This window comes from Blastomyces gilchristii, assembly GCF_000003855.2.
Source record: "Blastomyces gilchristii SLH14081 genomic scaffold supercont1.9, whole genome shotgun sequence".
Taxonomy (NCBI): domain Eukaryota; kingdom Fungi; phylum Ascomycota; class Eurotiomycetes; order Onygenales; family Ajellomycetaceae; genus Blastomyces; species Blastomyces gilchristii.
The window spans coordinates 213,929-235,738 of NW_003101674.1; the positions used below are offsets into that span (position 1 = coordinate 213,929).

At 44.3% G+C, this 21,810-nt stretch overlaps 4 protein-coding genes across 5 annotated transcripts; 1 reads left to right on the plus strand and 3 right to left on the minus strand.

Annotated features, from left to right (window-relative positions):
* Positions 1–4,296: 4,296 nt before the first annotated feature.
* On the minus strand, positions 4,297–4,401 carry BDBG_17127 (uncharacterized protein; the record flags this gene model as incomplete). The annotated part of the gene is made up of 1 exon (XM_031724913.1): positions 4,297–4,401. The coding sequence occupies one exon, from the start codon at positions 4,399–4,401 to the stop codon at positions 4,297–4,299; it is 105 nt and encodes a 34-aa protein (XP_031578515.1).
* A 2,206-nt stretch (positions 4,402–6,607) lies between these two features.
* On the minus strand, positions 6,608–6,836 carry BDBG_04475 (uncharacterized protein; the record flags this gene model as incomplete). Its single annotated transcript, XM_031721679.1, has 1 exon — positions 6,608–6,836. The coding sequence occupies one exon, from the start codon at positions 6,834–6,836 to the stop codon at positions 6,648–6,650; it is 189 nt and encodes a 62-aa protein (XP_031578516.1). The 3' UTR covers positions 6,608–6,647.
* Positions 6,837–10,941: 4,105 nt separating this feature from the next.
* Positions 10,942–16,912, plus strand: BDBG_04478. Of its 2 annotated transcripts, none has more exons than XM_031721680.1 (6): positions 10,942–13,393; positions 13,572–14,267; positions 14,357–14,497; positions 14,590–14,746; positions 14,806–15,001; positions 15,080–16,912. In XM_031721680.1, exons 3-6 carry the CDS (start codon positions 14,417–14,419, stop codon positions 16,131–16,133), a joined length of 1,488 nt encoding a protein of 495 aa, XP_031578517.1. In that variant the 5' UTR covers positions 10,942–13,393; positions 13,572–14,267; positions 14,357–14,416; the 3' UTR covers positions 16,134–16,912. The 2 variants fall into 2 exon arrangements, with proteins under 2 accessions (XP_031578517.1, XP_002624614.1); XM_002624568.2 differs by having other exon boundaries at positions 11,009–14,267; positions 15,080–16,005; positions 16,153–16,912.
* Positions 16,913–17,451: 539 nt separating this feature from the next.
* Positions 17,452–20,722, minus strand: BDBG_04479 (pre-mRNA-splicing factor cwc22). The gene has a single exon (XM_031721681.1). It carries the CDS (start codon positions 20,509–20,511, stop codon positions 17,677–17,679), a length of 2,835 nt encoding a protein of 944 aa, XP_031578518.1. The 5' UTR covers positions 20,512–20,722; the 3' UTR covers positions 17,452–17,676.
* Between the last annotated feature and the right edge of the window lie 1,088 nt (positions 20,723–21,810).

A 21,810-nucleotide genomic window follows, 5' to 3' on the forward strand; every position in this document is an offset into this window, starting at 1 on the left:
TAAGATACACTACAAAGTTAATATATAATATCTAGAATCAGAGTTGAAGAATCATTGAAGAGTGTCTCTCACAGTGAATGTATGAACTAGTATAAATAATCTTACATTTATAAGAGTTATATATTATTACATTGATGAGAACTGAACTTATTAAGAGATATTAATTGAATTTGAATCATTAATCAGTAGTTATACTGAGAATTATATAACAGAGATATTAATGATTATAATTAAAAATAACTATTAAAATATTAGTCTCAGTCTTCTTATAATTACAACTGATAATACTGTGAATAACTACACTATAATAAAGAGCTTGAAGCAAAAATTGACTTTGTATTTCTAAAATGATAAATAAGATTATATTCTCTGCATTACTTATATAGTTCAACTTGTAATATAAACACTGATAAAGAATCTTAATATTAAGATGAAGAATAATGAGATAACTAATTCTTGAAATAAGAATAAAATGAAAGTGATTACTTAAGTAACTTTTACATTCACTTTGTAAAAGATAATGTTTTTTTTAATAACACTTTTTAATAACATTACTGTTAATTTTGAATAGATTGACTAATAATTTAAATATCACAGATTTAAAATATTACTAATATGATTTGTATCTTCTCTAAATAATAATAACAATTTTATAATATTTAATAAATAAATAAATCAGTTACATCACTGAATATGATACAGAATATTAGAATATAGTGAAGTTTAATATATAAAATAACTATTCAGACTCTTTAATTATATCAGATAATTGATTATTAAGTATAACACTCTGATCAGAAAAAGATTCAGATATTAAAACTTTCTAATATAAAGTGAACTCAGTTGAAATATATGATTGATTTACTGTTTCAGTTTTATAAGATAATAAAGACAGTCTCAATTACTTATACATTAATACTGCAGTCAGTCTGATAAGTGTATAACAGTTTATTTACTTATCTTAAAAAGCAGTTGAATCACTTAAAAAGAAATTCAGTCTGAAATAATACTATAGTGTAGACTATTATTACTGTAAGAGATAAACTGATATATTACTACAGTAAAACTGAATAATCTTTTACAGAGTACTATACTATAACATCTTTACTAGATTTCTCTCATTGAGTTAATATCTATACTTCTCAAGATTGAATAGAGAAGAAATAAGACTTATATATTAAATTAATCTGAGACTACTATAATACTAACTATCAGAGATTTGAATAAGTAAATATTCAAGATATAAAGACAGTGAAATACAATTTTCTAGTAAGTAATAATCTTTGATAATACTTTATATTACATAGAACTATAATACTAACTTTGAAATAGAACTTATATATATTAATTACAACTGAAAATCAGATAAAACTATATACTTATAAAACTGAATTTAACTGTTATTTTCAAGATAATTCAATGAATTTACACATTAAATCAATTCTAGAGTTATAAAAAATTATTAAGAGTATATATTTAACTATTATACTGATAATATATAATATTCTGATAATTTCATTGATAGAGATGAGAATGAAGTAAAAGTTTAACTCAAGTCAAGATATTTATCACTATTATCAGAGACAATTATAAGAAGAAATAATTAAGAAACTCATGATTATAAAATATGAAATTATTAGATAGTTTAATATCTCTGATCATAGTATATCAGAGAAGTGTAGTTTTTATAAGAAAGTGAAGAATAAACTTATACAAGAATATATTTAGTTGTTTTATAAGTATTATTAATAATTATTATCAAATTCTGATTATATAAATAATCACTAAATGAACTGAATAAGACTGATTTTAATCTTCAGTCTCAGTCTCATTCTGATTTTGAAAGAATAATCATCTTTCACAGTTTATTCTGAGAAATTACTCTTATTTCACTGTTCTTGAATTAAATCTGATTATTTTTCATATCATTTCTCTCAGAAATGATTCATTTTCAGATTTTTTTGAGGCTTGGTCCTGATGGGACTCACGCCAAGAAATGTATGAGACCAGACCAAATGGGATCAAATGTGAAATTCATGGTCCCGCCGGCCAGTCTAGGCAGGTGAAGGAATAGAATACTATCTGGCTCCGCGGGGTGGCAGATTGGCACACAGATTGGCACACAGAGTACACATTAAAAAGAGGCAGATTGACAGGCAGATTGGCATGCAGATTACATGTTAAAAAGAGTGGCAGATTGGCAGGCAGATTGACAGGCAGATTACATGTTAAAAAGAGTGGCAGATTCCATGTTGAATGGCAGTGAAGACAAGGAATAATCAAGAGCTGAATATTCAGTATAAAATACAGTGTCAATTTCCGCCAAGATTTGTGGTGCTGTCTAGCTGTCTTTTTGCCGGCGCAATTCTTTTGATAGCGCCCTCCGTATATAGACCTCTGTCTCTCTATTTATCCATGCAAAAACGCTGTAATGTGACATCACGTGCACCCCATCAAAACCTTATATTTGAATGCTCTGGCTCATACAGCTCAGATCAATCTTCAAATCTTCATTCTTTTTTTCATTCTGCTCTTTTCATACATTCTCTACAGTATTTAAATTCCTTATACTCTTCTCTATGTTCATTTTTGATCTCTGTGTTCATGGCATGCGCTGCTAAATGCCCTGTAACATGATCTCATGTGATGTGATGTGCACTCCTTTGAATTTGGATGAGATTGAACAGCTGGCTCTGCAGCCTGTACGGCTCTGATTAATCTGATAATGGTGATAGAGGTGATACGGGGTGAAAGAGAGTGGTAGGGGGAGAGGGTGATAGAGGCAGTAGAGAGGGTAGAGGGTGGAAGGGGTGGAAGGGGTGGAAGAGGTGGAAGGGGTGAATGGGGTGGAAGGGGTGGAAGGGGTGGTAGGGGTGGTAGGGGTGGTAGGGGTGATACGGGGTGGAAGAGGGTTGTAGGGGGAGAGAGTGGTAGGGGCGGTAGAGGTGGTGGAAGTGGTAGAGGGGCTTGTTAATAATTAATATCCTCTCACTACTTGAATAGGTGTAGATTTTGATCGGGGTTGCCAACACTTCTGTGGAGCGATTTATTTTCAGACGGAATCCCCGTTCCGATTCCGATGCAGGTTAATCCGATTTGGGGTGGTTTTCCGTGACCAAACATGTCCCCTGAAGCAACAGGTTGTGCCCCCCGGAGGAATGATGTGGGGAGTGAGGGTGGGGGTCATCATTATAATTAATATCTGCGTGCATATACTCCGTACATCCTGTCAAACGGATGCATTGTATATCATCCCCGCCTGCCGATCTTCCGCCGTGCATGCCACGTCCGTGGGTTCAATCGAGTGTACGCTGTAGTTTCTGCAAGGCAGTGGAAAGAAATAAAAACGTACAGAGTATTCCTATGTACCCTGTAAAACCCAAAAAAATAAAATAACAAAAATAAAATTACAAGAGAGATGGATAATCCCTGATATGCATTCATTCCCTGTTCCCTGCATTCTGCATTCTGCATCCTGCATCCCGCATCCCGCATCTCACAGGAGATGAAATTGATCAAAGGCAAGCAGGAGAGAAGAGAGTTGCTCAAGCTGAAACAAGATATATCTACATTCAAATGAAAGAATGAAAGAATGCTTTTGCTTTTTCTTCATTGCATTAAAAGAACAAATCATAGTAAGTAATATATTTAATCACAGACTCATATTTTGACTGACATCATATTATTGACTTTTGTGAAGAATAGATTGAATCAAGTGTTTTCACCCTGCTATGATTGATCACTTTGAACTTCTCTTCAAGCCTATTCATAAATGAGATAGTCACTTCATCTGAACAAATTGAATGACATATATATCTATATTTCGCCTCCTCCATTTCGCCTCCTCCATTTCCCACCTCACATCCATGGATTTCCCCCGTGTCTGTCAAAAGGTGGAGCGAGTGGAGAAAATCTGGGTAGTTTTTAGCTTTATTAGATGCAAACCAAACAGCTTGACTGCGCTTGGGTTCGTCCTCTAGGCAATTAGTTATCCCGGAATCTTGAGAACAGAATCCCCAAAAGCGCCCAGCAAATCTACAGAAGGGATCTCTGCACGTGATCCAGGCATTAATTGGCGGGAGTTTTAAAGCGTGGGATTTTGAATATTATTGATGGTGGGAGAGCGGGTTATTTCCTCAACAAGACACAGTGCAGGGTAGTACAAGTACATACATACAGTGGCACTGGAATAATAAGAAATATTGGGGCATGCAGAGGAGAAGCAGGGGAGGAGAGAAGTGGGGTGTTTTTTTAAGGTTTTAAACATTTATTTTCCTTTCTTCATTATTTTTAATTCTATATATAGTTATATTTTCCTCCCCTCATTCTTATTGATACATACCTTGCTCTGATCCAACGACCTCTTTGATACAACTCTAATAAGCGACGAACATCAAACATCAAGAAAGATGCCGGCCGGGATCCGCGGAGAGAATCCTCGGTGTACTCTGCCTTTTGTATCTCGCGATCCGGGGATTCTGAGTCACATCCTCTACGGATTACGGTGTAGATTTCACAGGAAGTCGGCGGAACGAAGAGTGAGGCTGTGGGCGTATTGTTTAAGCGAAGAACAGACAGAATAAACACCCAAGACACCGTAGCTATCAGCCATTCGATCGGGGAATTGGCAGGAAAGCAAGACCTTTTCTGCGTTGTTGGACCGCCAGAAAACACCGCCGCCGCCGTCGCCGCCGCATGCGGGATTTGTGTTTTAGTTATGTACGCTTATGCTTATGTACAGTGTTGTCATCCTGCATCGCCATGTTTTCCCCCTATTTCAGGGTCCTCAGATAATTTTTCACTCCCCCCACTCCCCTCCCCTTCCCTCGCCTCCAACAACCCTTCGAGACATGCATGCATGCATCAAGGGGCTGGCTGGCTACCTAGGTAATTTTGAGAATTTAGTAAGTAAGTAACTAACTAGGTAGTAAACAGCGAAGCCTGAGCGACAGCCCACTCAAAACGCCAGAATTGAGTGAGTCTCAGGCCCGAATGGCCACCCGACGCACAGAGAGGGCCCGCATTGCGGCCAGGGCCAGCTTGCCAGGGCGATGCTTTCTCACCCAGAGCAAAACACAGCGCTGGATTCTTCTGTCTGGATGTTTTGCTGCGCGCTGCACGAGGCCTGAGAACGAGCGTGATGGCTCTGTAGGCTAGATGACCGGAGGGGGAGGAGAAGGGGGGGGGGGGGGGGGGGGTGGAGTGGAACTTCACCTCGGCGCCCTTTCGACGACAACTGATCATAAATTTATTTATTATTATTCATTTGAGATTGGAGCAAATCTCGAGCGAAGTTTATTTAAAAAGAAACCAAAAAAGTACTTTTTGGTAAACATCTAATTAATAATAAGTAACCGACCCCAATCCATGACGCTTCGATTTTATTTACATTCTGAACCATGGTTGCGAGATTGGGGTTAAGTGATTTATAAAAACAAATGCCTGAGAATAATAATTCAAAATGATAAATATCAACAAGAGATAGGTGAATTTTATGAAACACAAGATGCTACGACAGTCAGGCATCCAGATTCGCAACGGGCAACTCGCCGTTGTCTGACTCGATTCTGCTGTCGTCGTCTTCTGGTTGCTCATCCGGCGTCTCCACTCTCGGCCGCGCCTCTGCCTGCGACTGGCTGCGGATGCTCGTCATTTTTGTCCTCCCCAGGATATCCAATTCTTGCTTGCCCCAAAGAGCCGGCCAGAGACGAGAGAGTCTTGGATTTGTTTTGGTGGGTTTATTGTTTATTTAACTGGTTTTTTTTTTTTAAACTGTCGTGTTTTATCGCTGCCTTGTCGCCCACGCGCTTCTGACAGCTTTCTCGTTCTCTAACCAACTTTTTATCATTAACTAACCTGTTAACCTGTTGTTAACCTGTTATTCTTATAACCGCCTCCTCCCCCTTGGACTTATTAATGTTGTTCAAACCCTCCACCAAATCTCATCAGCAGCAAAATAATTTTCTCAAATAGAGTCCCGCCGACGCCCTATTTACTTCTTGTACCCACCCACAGCCCCATTGAAACGCTGAAACATTGAAACATTGACACATTGAAACAAAGTCATCTCCTTTCGTTTCCTCGCTTGCTTATGCTGTAGATTTTGCAGCCCGACACCTGCACGAAATCAGAATCAGAAAATCCCTGCATGCATTACGGCCGCACATCTGGCTCCACTGGTCAGCGAGAGAAGAGGCGGCTTGCTTGTCAGGCCGGGAAGAAGAACAAGTAAAACACACACACACACAGAGAGAGAGAGAGAGGGAGAGACACACAAAATTCAGCAGTCAGGGATCAAGGCCGTTGTTGACTGTTGTTTTTTTAGTCTTTTAGTCTTTTATTAGTTTTTTAGGCTTTTTCTTTTTTCCTGCCAGCCGCCTTTTCCACCCCTTGTCGATGCTTGGCCCGCCCTGTTTTGCTCGATCTTGACCAGAAAACCGCCCTGGGCATTGCTCGCCTGAACACCGCCATTGCCGAATCCCCTGGGTACAAGTAGTGTCCAGTGCCGACGCTTTTTCTCCCTGCTTGGTTTACAGTGCTATATTACTACTCCTCTCCAAGGTCCTCCTTGCTAACGACAACACTTCTTCTCTCTCTCCTTTTCAAATCTCGCTCTATCTGACTCTCTATCACTCCTCCGTCGCCTCTCACATACTCTTCAGATATCTCTCCAAGCAACATCCCGACGTCTCTCTGGACCAATCACCATCCCCCCGATCGACCATGAGCTCAACTTCAGCACCAATGCAAGAGTCATCCTCCAATACCTCGGGCGCAGGACTGACTCCCCGCACCTCCTCTGATTCTACAACCCCTGCTGCGTTCACCTTCGACATTGTTCGCTGCTCAAGATGCCAGCGATCTCTTTGCCTCGAACATTCCTCCTCCTGCGGCGTTGTTCGATTCGGTATCAACTCTTACTACTGCGGCCGCTGCGCGTCGATGGTTGGTTTCAATAATCGCTGAGAGGAGCCCTGCAACAGGGAAACCAACCACTTGACAGGGCCATATCAAAAAAGAAACAACAACATCAACCATACGTTTTCTACGCGCAACAAAATAGCAGCATGAAAAATATAACAACCTCCAAAAAATCTCAAACCAACACGACAGAAAATTCTTACCTCGAACCAAATCCAGTAGCTTTTTCATTTCAAAGGAGACAAAATCTACCTTGTCGCCCCGCCGATGGACGATAGGGAACAATGGAAGAAAAGGCCAACCAAATATCAAAAAAGGAATATTTTGGACGAGATTGAAATCTGCGAATCCTCAACCTGCAGATCAGGACAAACTCACTGATACCGGCCAATCGAAACACGAGAATGCCATCGTTATCACCCCAAGGCAAAATGACAAGAAGTATGCCTGACCAATTGTATACTAATCAATGTGAAATGTAAGGGAGGGGGTTGGATTTGACAACCCAACTGCCTAGGGTCAAAAACAAATAAAAAAACAAAAAGCAAAAAGAGAAACGGCCGTTGGAGACCGAACCAACTACCCCTCACGCGACAGCAACGTTTTTCGCATGTCGCCCTCGCCTTTTTTTCGAGCTTCACCCTCCGCCAATCTCCGCGCGAACCATCCCCGACGGGGCCCAGCCATCCTCGCAACTGGTAATGCCATTTGAATTTCAAAATTTATCACTCACCGCCTATTACATATATCCCTATGATGATATACTTCTTCCCTTCTTCGTCGCTGGCGGTGAAAAAGAAAAAAAAAAATCAAATATCTATAAAACTCCCCAGCCTATCACAGACTCCGGAGATTGGGGGAATGGCGGGGTTTTGCGTGTTGTGTTTGTTCTGTCGGCGACTATTCCGAAACTCCAGGGCCGGTCGTGACGGAAATAAGCTACGGCGAAACACAACGTCACGGGATCCTGCAACCAAGCATTCGGTTACTGTATTCGGAAACAAGCCAAAAGCACTCAGCCCGCAGGTCTCAGATCAGGCCTCAGCTCAGCCTATTTTTCAGCCATTCTTATCTATTCCAGTTTTATGAACCGAGATGAATATCATCGCGCCAAAAAAATAACCTTCTAGGCATTTAAAAAAAAAAAATATTAAAAAAATTTAAAAAAAAAGAATGTGACAGCTCCAACAACTTAACTTGTCCAGGCTTTATTTTTGCTACCCTTTTTCCCCTGATATTAGCAATTTTTCAAAAAGGAAATGGAAAGAAAAGGGAAAGAAACTCCCATGCTGCGTTTCGGCCTCGTTCGTGATCTCCCGGTGGTAATCATCGCCCAATTGACTGACGCCTTCCGCATCCATCGCATCGGTTGTTACATTAATATTATCACACAGCCGCACCATCATCAGCTGACTGACTTTGCCCTCTCTTCTCACCGCAAAACAACTGTTTGAGATCCACAGATGGGATTTTGCCAGTTTAGTTTCAGATATTTGGTAGATCAGTGATCAGCGGGACAGATGGCAAAATCTTTTTTTTTTTTTTTTTAATTCTTTTTTCCGACTTTTTACATACTATATCTCTCAGGTTTACTCAAATACATACCATACCACCTATTTCTATGTTTTAGTTTAGTTTCATTTCTCCTTTTCTTTTTTTTTTTTCCTTTTTCTCTCGCCTAGCAGACATGGGGGCATCTTATTACAATCTCTCGTGCGTGAGACCGTCGAAAAAAAAAAAAAAAGAAACAATAAACGTCATTTGTAGGAGGGGAGCTGGGTGGTGCAAAAAACACAATGTCATGTCATGCAAACAGCAGAGAGCTGATTTTATATTCATATCCTCTATCGCCATGCAATTCACATACAAATAATAAAGAAAAAATATTGTAATGAATATCCCAAATTTCAAATCGCGTGTGGTGGGAGTAGAAGTTTGTGTGTCATTCAAAAGAGAATTGAGGTCTAGTTAGAAAAGGAATCCTTGAGATGCATTCGAGGTTCGAGGTGATTGTGATGTTGAAAAAAAAAAAAAAAAAAAAAAAAAAAAAAAAAATAAGGGCCACGAATGTTTCTGATTGTTTCTGATAGCCAAAGAATCGCGGAATTGCGCCTGTTGACGATATGATATGTTGATGCGACACACACTGCAAAGACCATACGCAAAATTTTAAAAGGTTAGCTTTGCGGAGTTCATGGCCTGCCTAGTGACGTCATAATACTAACTTTTCCTGGATATTGTTTGTCCAGGCAGCAGAATAAAAGAGCAGCGCCATCAACCACCCAAGCTAAAGTATCTCTGGAAAGTATTCTAGCAAAAATTTCTGCTCGACGAGAAACAATCATCAGCTCTAGTTTTAAACTAGGCTCAACAATGACCACCAACATGGCCTCTTGTCCAGTTGCTTTCCGCGTCGCCCAAGCAGTTGGCTTATCTGGCGCAGCCTGGCTCTCCGGTAAGCAAAGACGTCAATGACGTTTGCTTGATGGATAATGCGGAGAGATGAAATGATCATTATATCAACATCTCATATATACGCATCATATCCAAAAAGGCAAATGCGCCAAAAAAAAGAACCACATGTGTCAAATGCTAATATATCGATCGACCAGGCAACATCGCCGCCTACAGCCTAAACGTCGCACCCTCCCTCCTCACCTCCGCCAAAGAAAGCAACTTACCCCCCTCTACACTTGCAAAACTATGGCGAAACATTTATCACCTAGGCTCAGTACAGAACCCACCCATCGCCCTCACCACTGCCGCCGCATTCTTCTACCTCGCCTGGTCCGTCCGTTCCGGAACCGCCCTTTTCCGCCAGACAGCTGAAAACGCAGCAACGTTATACTGCGCTGCCGCTGTGCTCACTTTATCCATTGTCCCGTTCACCCTAATTGCGATGACGAAGACGAATAGGGCACTGCTGGAGCAGGCGAAGGTGGTCGAGTCGGAGCCGACGGTGGTCAAGGTGGGCGCGAGGGAGGAGACGGAGCAACTTATTTGTCGTTGGATAGGACTTAATGGGGCGCGAAGCTTATTTCCGTTGGCTGGGGTTTTGGTGGGTTTGTATGCCGCCTTATGGTGAGGGGGCCCGGCATTTTTATAGTGCTTCTGTAGGGAACCATCGGGCTGTGGAGATGGTGGGTTTGGGATCCCCTTCGGTGATTGTCATTTTGACATTGACTTTTGGTCATTTTTGTTTTGTTCCTCGGGAATGGCACAAGAAAGCCGGGCTTATTCGAACAATTAGTCTAGATTGTATATTAAACGCGGTAACAAAATTTTGATGTTTGATGCTCTTTTATAATTGTATTAAGAATGAAGATAAATCTTGACTCCAATAAGCAATCAGGCATCCTTCCGCTCGGTAATAATAATATGTAGCAGGTTGTTAAATCGTAGTTTAGCGGCGGACGGTTCGCTCATCACATCAGTGCTATCAATGAGATGATCGCGTCCCCCCACTCCCACCACAACATTCTGCGTTGCATTTGGGTTTATCAAAGAGTATCTATCCGCGAGAGATACGTGGGGGGCTGTGAAATCAAGATGATAGCAAAGGGGGGGAACAAAGGATGGAGAAGAAATAACCAGGCGATTTATTGAGTTTGCATGATTTCTAGCCCGGTTGACAACGTTCAGGAGTGAATGAACCACTTATTTAGCGTAGATGCGGCCATCAAGGCGTTAGAATCTTAACTAGTAGCCAGGCATATGCGTATTTCCTCATGCTACTGTTCCACCTACCTCCTGAGGGTTTGATACCCCAGAATTCAAACGCCGGTGGGCGTCCTGAGCGGTAATGAGGATCTTCATTTGGTGTCGTTTCAGCTCAAGCGGAAGATCCGTCCGAGTCCAATAACGGCAGCTTGTTGGTGGTCAGGCTATGGAGAGCAGCGTCACATCCCAAATTTCGGAACGCCCGGGGCTTTTCGATCGACTGGAAGCCTCAGGACCTCGCGGGGTCAGCTAGTCTAGTCTGGAATATACTCGTTCGTTGCCCGTGTGGGCGTCCTGAGTATAGGAGCGGCTTCAGGATATTTGCATCGCCGCATCAGCATTCTGGTTCGACGCTGGGGGCCCTCTGTTCGTCCCTGGGGAGACAAGAGATAGAAATGGATTCAATTTGCCGAGCGTAGAACAAGGTGCATGTGCAATGAAGGGGAACATCCAACATTTTAGGCCCTGGAAAATAGTCCAAAATAAGCGCTCAAGGAGCGGGGAATTAAAGCGGGAGGCAGCATGATCGGCGGATAAGATGAAGAAAAATGAGTGATGGCGATTGTTCGTCTGAAGGGTTCTAAGGCAATGTTCAGTTCGGATACCTAACTGCGCTCCTATTTTCACTAGTGCTGCAAGTCACTTCAAGATCTTGCAATTGGAGAGTAACTTAGCCTGAGCTGGAACCTTGGAAATATTGGCAACCACTCAGAAATGACATGACATACGCTGCGTACGTGCATATACTCCGCGATCTTTCTTCAGCAGCAACCGGGGAACGGTTCACCAGCTTCTTCTCCTGGAGTCCTGGTACGATCCTGGGACCTGGAAAGCAATGAGCAGCCTTTGTGACTTGTCATTTCTCGTACCCCGACAGCTCCACCGCCCCGGCAGCCAGCCACATTTGGCCTGCGCAGTGGCAAGAGGTTCCTGTACATCTACATGGGTGGGCTGTATAGACTGTATGAGTAAATGATCTACTCTTCAAGCGATGTACTCGGCTACTGCCGCTCCAATATATATCTGCAGAACCGTCTCGTTGCCACACTGCGAGCGAAATTGAGATATCATTTGGAATCATATCCGCGAGTTGGGCCTGAGGCCGACTAGGAGTCCCAAGCCGAAACACACGCGCTAACAACTTGTCGACGACACCTCGAGCATATTTGAGGCGCAAAGGTTATTGGAATTCGGTGCTCGCTGATTCACGCCCTGACCTGACATCAAATTTGGCATGCGGATGGGCCCTGCCCGTTGGTGACTACTCGCATATTTATGCCGCTAGAGTTGCTGCGGGACAAAGTAATAGACCCATTAATATTATTATTGTCTTCTCCCTCACCTCCGACCATTTTGGCGCATTTCCTGAACCACCAGACTATTAGCCCGTTGGGGAGACGTTTGTGCATCATGATGGGCATCTCCCCTCGAGCCGCCGCTCGAGGCTTGCTGATGGGACTATTGATTCGTTCTTACTTGTTAATCCCAGTTTCTGCAGCACCAACCCTGGGCAAGAGGCCTATCCTATCCCCAGGCATTGATTTCTACGAATCCCCAGCATCGGTTTTTTCAGATAACTTCGAGACATGTTGTTTTTCCTCCTTCTCTTTGCGAAACGCCATACTGTGTTTTCCCCTGAATTGGTGTCTCCCTCCCACTAAAGCTCTTCTGTCGTCGCAGGTGTGCTTTTTTTTTGCGTCAGAAATATACGTCGTGCTTCCCACGTCCCATTTAAGCGCTGCCAAATGGGGTGGGGAGGGAGGAGTAAAAGAAGGATAGTCATCCACGGATATGTGTGCGGCACCGCACCGTGCATGTATTAGACACCTCATACTCATATGCACTGCATTTGGATGGCGCACAGCAGTGCCAACAGATGAACCCTGGCGGACTGGGACCTCCCAGAAGATCGTCCCACCCAAAAGGAAAAAAAAAAAAGAAAGAAAAAGCAAAACGAGATCATCGGTCGATTGATCTAAGATCGATTTCATCCCATTATTATTCTGGTTCCAGAACACCAGTGGTACGACCCTGGTCTAAGCAAATGGATACCTGTTTTAATCTTTAATTCTTGTGAGGATTTGGTCGGAACCTGCTGACTTCATGATCACTTCCCTTCCTGACGTCCGGCTACTGGTCGCTGCTGTTGCCAAACTTCTCTGGAGGGTGGATTTGAGGGGTTGAAGCTTTTATATCCGTCAAATCACAGACCAGGAAACTCTAACAATCAGGGCAAGCCCCGACTCAGTCGATTTACTTCCGTATCTGCTAAGGTCTCTTGGCCGATAACAGCAGTTCTTTGTCTTGGTTCTAACCTAAGGAAAAAGCAAAGAAACAGGCGAGCATCAGCCATATCACCCACACTCTGGTCAAGGCTCAAAATAGACTGACAGATTCCAATCTCGCTCGGGAGGACTAGCTTTTCAAAGTTGATCAAGATGGTTTTGTCAAAGTGCCTCTTTCAGCACCGCCTGGAAACTTGTGGATAGGCGTGTTTTCTCTTTTTCTTTTCTTTTTATTCTGATGTTCAGCGAGAACTCCTTCCCCTTTGGCTCTTGCATAACCAATGACAGGCCACATACTTGCCAGTGGTATGGGCACTCCTCATTCGTCCTCACCTCCGTTCCTGTCAGGCATCGGGAACTGGTAACGCTGCAAAAAGCCTCCGCACGTAATGGAATTGTGAGGATTATGTCAATGTGGCTGCAAAAACGGATTCCCCCGAATGATATGTGTTTGTGCATCCATCACGGTAAGATGTGATACTGATCTTTGGCAAATACCTAGCTTGTCACTTCTTGTTATTATTTCATACCTCAATGCCCTGCGAAACCATTTTATACATGCCCGTATACAACCTTTGGCACCACCCTTGAAGGGGGATCACAAATATTGTTTTCTAATAAACTGACTGCTCGATGCATGAAAAGGGAACTAGAGTTGGAGAGGGTTGCCTTATTTTTCGAATAATATTTAGCTGCCTTTCATTTGACGATAAACGCACTGTGGCTGCTGCCAACCATCCCGCCATTCCCACCGAATAGCCTTATTTTGTAGTGGGTATTGAAATATCCTGATCTTGAAAGGGTTGGCTACCTGCAATCCGCAAAAACACCGAAGACAGAACCCCTCCTTAGAAAGGATCATCTTTCGAGAGTACCGATCTTTGAGCCCTTTTTTATACATTCCGTGGGGTAGCTCCGTCCTTCTGCGGCCATTTCCTCACGTTTTGACAGACATTTGCTTGTATACCCTATCCGTACTCGCTGACGTTTCGAAACAGCCAGCCTTGGCCACAGTGTATCTCCCGTCATACGATTTTCTTTTATGTGTTGCATTGCCCTTCTCTTGATTCTACTCTCTCCGCCTGGGACTCTCCTATTGCGCTGCTAGCTCCGACCTGCTCTGCTTGTTCATGAAAGCGTCTTAACCTCCCCGCCCCAGTTCTTCCCTCTGGAGTCACGGATGGAAGGGCGCCAGCGTCGGAAACCGCAACACATATACTTAAGACCGTCCGATATTACTATTTCGGAGCAAATATCGTGCATTTTCTTTGCGACCGCTTGGAACTTCATTCATTGGGCTTGTTCTCGGGCCCAACAACTAGCAAACCGCCACCCACAGAGGTAAGCTCTAAACCAAACGCCCGCGAATGGCTTTCCTTACTGCATTCGGAGTCTCTTGATCTAAAATAATTCATCCTTGATCGTTTTAGAAAAGTATTTAGTATATATATGCGATCAGATTTGGGATTCTTAGCTTCCGAAGGATAATCATGCCGATTTCACCAAGGCAACGAGATGGCCGGAGGAATTCTCGGTCAACGGATGAAGAATATGTCGTATTTCTCCAAGGTGTAAGCTTCATCTGTTCTTATTTCTCAGCCTCACTGTCCATTTCGAGTTTTGGGGGGAAAGAAGTGTTGATTATCTGACCTTTGTGGGATAGATTCCGCCTCAATGTCGATGGCAGGAACTGAAAGATCTTGTTCGCCAAACTGCTTTGCATATACGGCAGGCTGTAGTTTACGATGATAGCCACGGCCATCCAACTGGGCTTGGTCAAATAATAGTTAAAAATGAAGACGAAGCGTGGCGCACTTATAGTAAGTATTGGCCTGTAAATCGCCCATCACAACGGGCTTTTTCTGACAAACCCCAAAAGACAGGCTGTCAACGAACGGATGGAATGGTAATAGTTTGACTGTAACGCTTTCGCTCGCAAGTGCGCCGACCGAACCCATTGCTGGCCCGACCAAGAGTCTACCAGTAAGCCGAATACCATATGCTGGGGGTGGATACTCGAGTCCTCCAAGATGCGCACCGCTTGTCTCCTCCCCGACGAGCACTATGCCCCCTGAGTATGTTTGGTTTTGGAGAGCTAATATCCCTTTGTCCACTTTTTATTAAGAAACATAGAGGCTCACAAACAAGCGCAGGAACTTCCCGGCCCCCCAGCCTTACGCTACCTCATTAGACTATACACACTTCACCACTCCTGTAAACCTACACGCCCAGCATCAGCATCCCCTCGTCCCCCTTGTGACGGACCCGCTAGCCTACCACTTTCCATTAATTTACCCAAGCGATGTTCATTTCCCAATGCAAACGACAATTCTGGGTCAGCAATTCGAACACTCACCAGCTACAATCCACCGATACTCCACATCATTGTGCATCCAGCCCCTTTACGAACTTCATAGTGCCAATATGCCTCGCCTAACTAACAACAATAACAACATTCGCATGTTCCGCGATGATTCAGGTGTGCATTCATGCAGCATTTTCATCCAAAATCTTACTATCGACACCACCTGTCAGAATTTGAAGGACCATCTCCGTACGGCTGGTATCGTGGAGCGATGCGATGTTCGTGAAGATCGTAAAGGGGGAGGTCGCTACCCAAGAGCCTATGCAATTGCTACTTTTCGAACCAAGGAAGAGGCGCGGAGAGCTGTCACCCTACTTGACAATTCGTATTTCAAAGGGTCCAGAATTCGAATTCGATTTGACCGAGATTGTGGAGGAAGCAGGAGTGGTAGTGGTAATTGGGTCGATATCAATGGCCATGGTGCGGTATTTACACCATATCGAATTGCTAGAAACAAAAATTTCAATGAGAATGGAAATGGAAATGGTGGAAGTAGGATGGAAACTGGGACGGCCGTCGGCAACGGGAATGGCGTGAAGGCGGTGACAGCAGCGCCAATATCGACAGATCTGAAGTCACCCACGGACTCGACCGACCTTTCTCCCAGATCTAGTCAAGATGGTTCCCCAAAGAGAAGCGAACCGCTGGTAGTCAATGGGTCAAGGGTTGGATTGAAAGCTGGACGAGCTAGCGGCGAGACGGTTGGCTCTGAAGGTATGTCTTGCCTGCTTCTTATGCTGCCTCCTTTCAATCTATTCCCCGGGATTGAATCCCAACCCTATCCGTCACCCTCGATTCTACATCCGAAAAGTTATTTATCATATGCTAATGCCCATATTTAATCTATCGTTGCACATCCAGCTGACCTTTCCCGGAGAATCCAGGAGATTCGGCTGTAAAACGAGCCAGTTAAATTTATGAGAACAGGCGATGATCGACGTACCCACCACTGCTTTTGTCCTGTGAAGGACATCATCGATGAGAAATACACGAACTCCCTGAGAGAGATCATTCACTCGCTTGCATACGGTTTTAGCAAAACCATCTATTTCTGAAAGAAGGGGGAACACGGGTTGAGGGTGATTCAATCAGCGCAGACAGGGGAGCAGGTCAGTTGGGATGCGAGGAGAAGGTAATCAACTGATCGCGGAATATGGCAAAATTCTAATCTACATTATGAACACGATATGCCCTAGGATGAGATCTACTTGGACGATCTTTCACTCTTATTCATTTATCTTCCATTTAATGAACTCGCTTCGTCTCTAGGATGGAATATAGGGGTTTATTACTTTTTTTGCTTTCTTTTCTTCTTTTCCCATCTTCACTTATCATCTTCTGCTTTTATGATTCATCTATTCCCCCATTTTTTTTCAGTTCTGCAATTCTATTATTTGTTCTATTCTCTGATATCATTTTCCCCTTAGTTTACATCTAAGGATAACAAGCACAAACCCTGAATTTGCCAACCTGCCATAGTCAGCCATAGCAGCGCAAGCCATTCAAAATACCCCAACGCCCATTTCAGAAACCATTTAACCCTCCGTTGTTGTGTTTAGTAGCATAATTTATACATTTAACTTAGGATATCCACAAACCGACTTCCCTGTTTCATCCTCAATTATCCTTCCCCAGTCCCTTTCTCATCATGTTAGAAAAGAATAGAACTGCGGTAAATCTAACCCTTTTTTACTTGTTCCACTAGACAACACTACGGGCATGTCAGTTTTCAGGCCCTTCATTACGTCGCGTTGGCCACACGTCAACATCAATGACATTGTTAGGTCTCCCGCTCTCCTTCATTTCCCAAAGGGGAACCCAAGTTCCACAGGAAAAACTCAGATAAATTTTCCATGTTGTATTGGAATTCAATTGTGTAGCATTAAAAGCATGAAAAATTGCTGTTGCTTCTTGCCACTTCCTCCGAGCGTGTCATCTAGAGAACCTAGACGTCTATTTAAATGCTTTGTGGAGAGATGTAGTGGGAAATAAGAGAAAATAATATGTAAATAAAAATAATAAAGGAAACCATCTTGATCACATGGATTTCTTATTTCAAATGTCAGGTTGTAAAATATAGATATAGATGATGACAGCCCCAATTAAACATAACATTCTCTTTTTCTGAAGAAAGAAAAATAACAACAGAAAATAAAATACAGGAAAAGAAGAATCAAAAGAGCAAATAATGGGAAGGAAACATTGATTTCAAAAGTGCAGACCATAAAAACCTCAAAACGTACATCGTTTATTCTTCTAATACTAGTATGTCTTGTTAACCATAGGCCAATAGCGAAAGCTTTAATATTTCTCTTTTCCCTTCAAAGAAGCCACATTATAAGAAAGAAAATAAAAAAAGTTAAAAGAATAAAATAATGGATACGATTACAAGAAATCAGATGCCCTAGCGCGTCCACCGGATGGTGCTGTTCGCACCGGAGACCGTGGTCGGGATCGGGATCGAGATCTGGACCGGGACCGAGAAACACCAGGCGGAAGCGACCGTTTCCGGCCACCACGACCGCCTCCGCGACTATCACGTCGCGGACGTGCACGTCTTGGTGGAGTCCGCGAGCGGCGAGGGGATCGAGAACGAGAAACGGATGCAGGAGACCGGCTATATCTATGTCTATAGCGCGGGGAGGGAGAAGGGGAGCGTGACGGGGATTTGGACGAGTGTCTATTCCTGCTCCGGCCCCTGTGCGCCCTGGCGCGAGGAGGTGGTGTGGCGGATCGAGAGGGGGATCGTCGCCTATCCTTGTGTGGTTTGCGAGGCAGGGGAATTCGTGAGCGCGACAAGGACGGAGGGCTTCGTCGCTTTCCTCTACTTGAGCGAGGCGGAGGGGACGGGGAGCGTGAGTAGCTTGTCGACCTGTCGCGGCCGCCGTTGGCCCGTCCGCGACGGGGAGGGGTGATTGAACGGGATAGAGAGCGTCTGCTGCCTCCCCTCACAGCGACTGCTTTGCCCTTACCACGCGAATCTGGTCGTCTGAGCGGCGAAGAGCGGCGACGGTCGGGAGAATATGATACAGATCGAGACCTATAGCTGGCGGGAGATGGCGACCGAGAGTATGAAGGTTGTCTACCCCGACGCCTCGGTGGAGGGGTCGGTGAACGGGATGGTGTGTAGCTATGGCTTCTGCTCCTGCTTCTGCTGAAGGTTCTTCCCCTAGATGAGGGAGAGCGAGAGAACGACGCTGACCGTCTTCGGCCACGAGAAGGTGAACGAGAGTGAGAATACGAGCGGGACCTGGAAGAACCAGTATATGACGAATAGCTTGAATATGAGCTGACTGACTCTGAGTCTGATTCTGCTTCTCGCGCCGGTAGCGCCGGAATCGTGGGTTTGGGCAGATTTTTCAAATGCTCGCGCATCCCTTCTGTGAGAACACCCATACCAATACTAGTGAAGTAATTGATTGAGAAGCGAGTGTTTCTCGGATTGTCAGTCGGGAACAAGCCCTCAAAACTAGGTTGAAGTATTTCATCTCTGAAGATTCCCTGAAGTTTCGCCATTCCAAGAACCTCAGCAAGTTCCTGAAAGAGGATTTTAACAAAGATACGGCTGCTAGATGTTGTCTCTTCCTCATTAAGATGAATAATAGACAGTGCGTGCCAGCCAATCGCGTCCGAGCTGAGCATGTGCCCGAAGAATTTTGCAATGTTCCGTAGGCGATTTGTTTCGTAGCGATGGATGGTATCGTAATACTTGATGAAGGCCTCCTCAAACAGGTCGGCCCAAAGACGGTTGAGTTTCGCAAAACGCTCCCCAATCAAACCATAAAACTTGGAATAAGTCCGTTCCTGCGAGCAACATTCAATGATCATGGACGGTAGCTCCGATTCATGTCCTGGTGGCAGAGTGATCTTCATGAGTTTGTGGCAACATTCTTCAAAATCAATACTCGACATAATAGTTAAATAGATCGTCCTTCGGAGGTTAACAAGATCTGTATTGCTCTGGTCCTTAATATCCATTTGTTGGTCCTTATCGTCTTCCTCATTTTCATCGGAGCTCTCATCTGTTTCGTACCCGTCCTCGTCTTCCTCATCGCTACCTTCGCCCAGAATCTCGGCTTTTAGCTTCTTATATGCATTCTCATGTTCCTCCCACTGCGCATCATACTTGAAGATATTTAGGCCATCTTGGACATCGATTTCATCATCCAGACTAACGCGATGGGTAATCTGGTCTTCCTCCTCCACGAGATCGAGCTCTTCCTTGATAGCAGGGTTGTCTTTGTAATGATCCTTGCGGACTTGAAATAACACTTCGATCATATATTGTACGCGCTTATCAATATCTGCCTCGTGGAGGATATTCCTGAACTGGTCAAACACAGCCAGCGCGATAGGCCCGCCCATTTCCTCCAAGTACTGACCAACCTCCCTTGTAAGGCCAACAGCAATCTCCACACTATCATCCGTAGGTTTGTGTAGCAAAAGCAGGAGAATTTGAGCCGCTACCATCTCATGCGCTACCTGCTGATTGCACAAGTGGGCAATAAATGTTGTCGACGAGATGCATACAGCTTTGTCATTTCGCTTGAAGGCCTTGCGGAACTGGACTATGAGTCGGTTTAGCAATAGCTCCCCGACCTGCGGAAGTTTCGTGTTGACAATCGCGGCCATTGCAGCATATATCGGTGTAAACGGCAAACTGGCAGCTTGAGCTTTCATAATACTTCGGCAAAAGAGACCTCTTCCGCGGACGAGATTTTCGCCAAAAAGCTCAGGAACAATAAACTTGATATTTGAGACGTTGACTTTGTTGATCAGACCGTTGATGGATTTCTTCAGGGCCTCCCATGCCATCCGTTGGTATTCCTTGCTGGTCTTGTCGGTGATCTGAGCTTGGAGTGCTCTGAGTTTTGCTGGAGGAATATATGTTCCACCAGAGCGCATATTCAGCAGCTTTTCATATTCTGCCTTCGCAGCAGCTTGCTTCTCTTCTTCAGTTAGAGACTTTGCGGGAGCCTCGCGTTTTCGAAGCCGTTCAGCAAGTTGCTGCTCCCTCTCCATATAACGAGCCGACTCTTCATGTGGCTGGTCAGGCCCATCCCGAGAAGTGCCGTTTGGGGGAGAACGACGTCGGTCAGGTGAAGGGGAGCGGGAGGGTGGTGACCTTTTCCGAGTCCCTGAAGGCTGGGGAGAGTAAGAGGTGCCGGGGGGAGGTGTAGGCAGGCGAACTGCTGACTGCAGCATCACTGGATCTTCCATTTTCGAGCAATAGGTGATATGTTTGTCGTTATGCCCAAGTCATATTCAGGTATTATAATCGCTCGCGTGGCTGAGAGCGATGTTTGCGCAGCGAGGTTGCGAGTTGGTGAACGCCATCCAGCGCGCAGCATAAGGTGGATGATGCTTTTGGTCAAAAAAGGTTTTAGCGCGCCGATTGACTAATCACGTGACATTTAGTTACTCACGACTGACAGCCGGGGAGAATTGACCTTTCTCACCCTTACTACTCTACTCAACAGCTACGGCGGTGGCCGTTTTCTATATCTATACATCATTCCTTCGTCAACCGTTTCCAGGAATTAACCTACCGCGTCTCGTAACTTAATTCCCAGACAGGTGCTACGTTCTACTAGTCGCAGGGATGGTAATTCCTCACCGTCATTTATAAACTTTAGGAATCTTCCTAACCGTTCATACGCAACCAGTTCGGACGACTCATTGGATTAGGCATGCTTTTAGTGGCAACCGCTGTTTACCTTTACTATACGGCATGGACTCTACTCATGGTAAGAAAATTCCAACTGCCCTTCACGACCCGCTGAGGGAGAAAAGGGGGATGAGGCCACGCAGCGAAACCAAAGTCGCAAAACGAAACCACCTACTGATCAACTTTTTTGATTGGCAAATATAGCCCTTTGTTGATGATGGCCACCCCCTCCATGACTTCTTCCCACCACGTGTCTGGGCAATCCGTATCCCCGTTATCCTGACGTTACTCGGCTCCGCGGTCGTGGGCTCATTCCTTGGTGTTGTGATGATTCGAAGTAACCGGAAAAAAGCCGCTAAAGCAGCATCGAAGAAGAAAGCGTGACGCCTCTATCTCCCCTGATATTTTATTTCATACATTTGTTCTTCTTGTCGGGTTTGATACACGCAAGCGGGTATGAGAATTGCACATAAATAAGGCCAGATCGCATACCCTTCGCCGATGGATTCCTGGCATGGTGTTAGAGTAAAACCTGTGATATCGTTATATATGTTAATAATGGGACTTGATTAGAGCGCATCATCCTGCAAAAAGGTTTCGAAAATTGATATATAATATTTGTCAGGACTCAGGGGTTCGACCTTTGAGCGTTGGGCTTGTGCATCGCGAACTATTGGAGATGTTTATATGACGCTTCTGTCTACGACAATACACTGCCAGGTCAGAAGCAACATACCATTTATCCGACCGCCTTACCACCGGAATGGCTATATGTCACCAGGATGGTGTTCCTATGTCGATTATTGGGGCCTAAAGCCACAGACAATATTCACCTAGCCATATCATCTCAT

Excerpts from the sequence above, each read along its gene's own strand:
- BDBG_04478 (XM_031721680.1), top strand. The coding sequence starts at position 14,417 with ATGCCGATTTCACCAAGGCAACGAGATGGCCGGAGGAATTCTCGGTCA. Across the intron at positions 14,498-14,589 it reads ATGTCGTATTTCTCCAAGGT|ATTCCGCCTCAATGTCGATG; the intron begins GTAAGCTTCATC and ends TTTGTGGGATAG. Across the intron at positions 14,747-14,805 it reads CGAAGCGTGGCGCACTTATA|ACAGGCTGTCAACGAACGGA; the intron begins GTAAGTATTGGC and ends AAACCCCAAAAG.
- BDBG_04479 (XM_031721681.1), bottom strand. The coding sequence starts at position 20,511 with ATGGAAGATCCAGTGATGCTGCAGTCAGCAGTTCGCCTGCCTACACCT.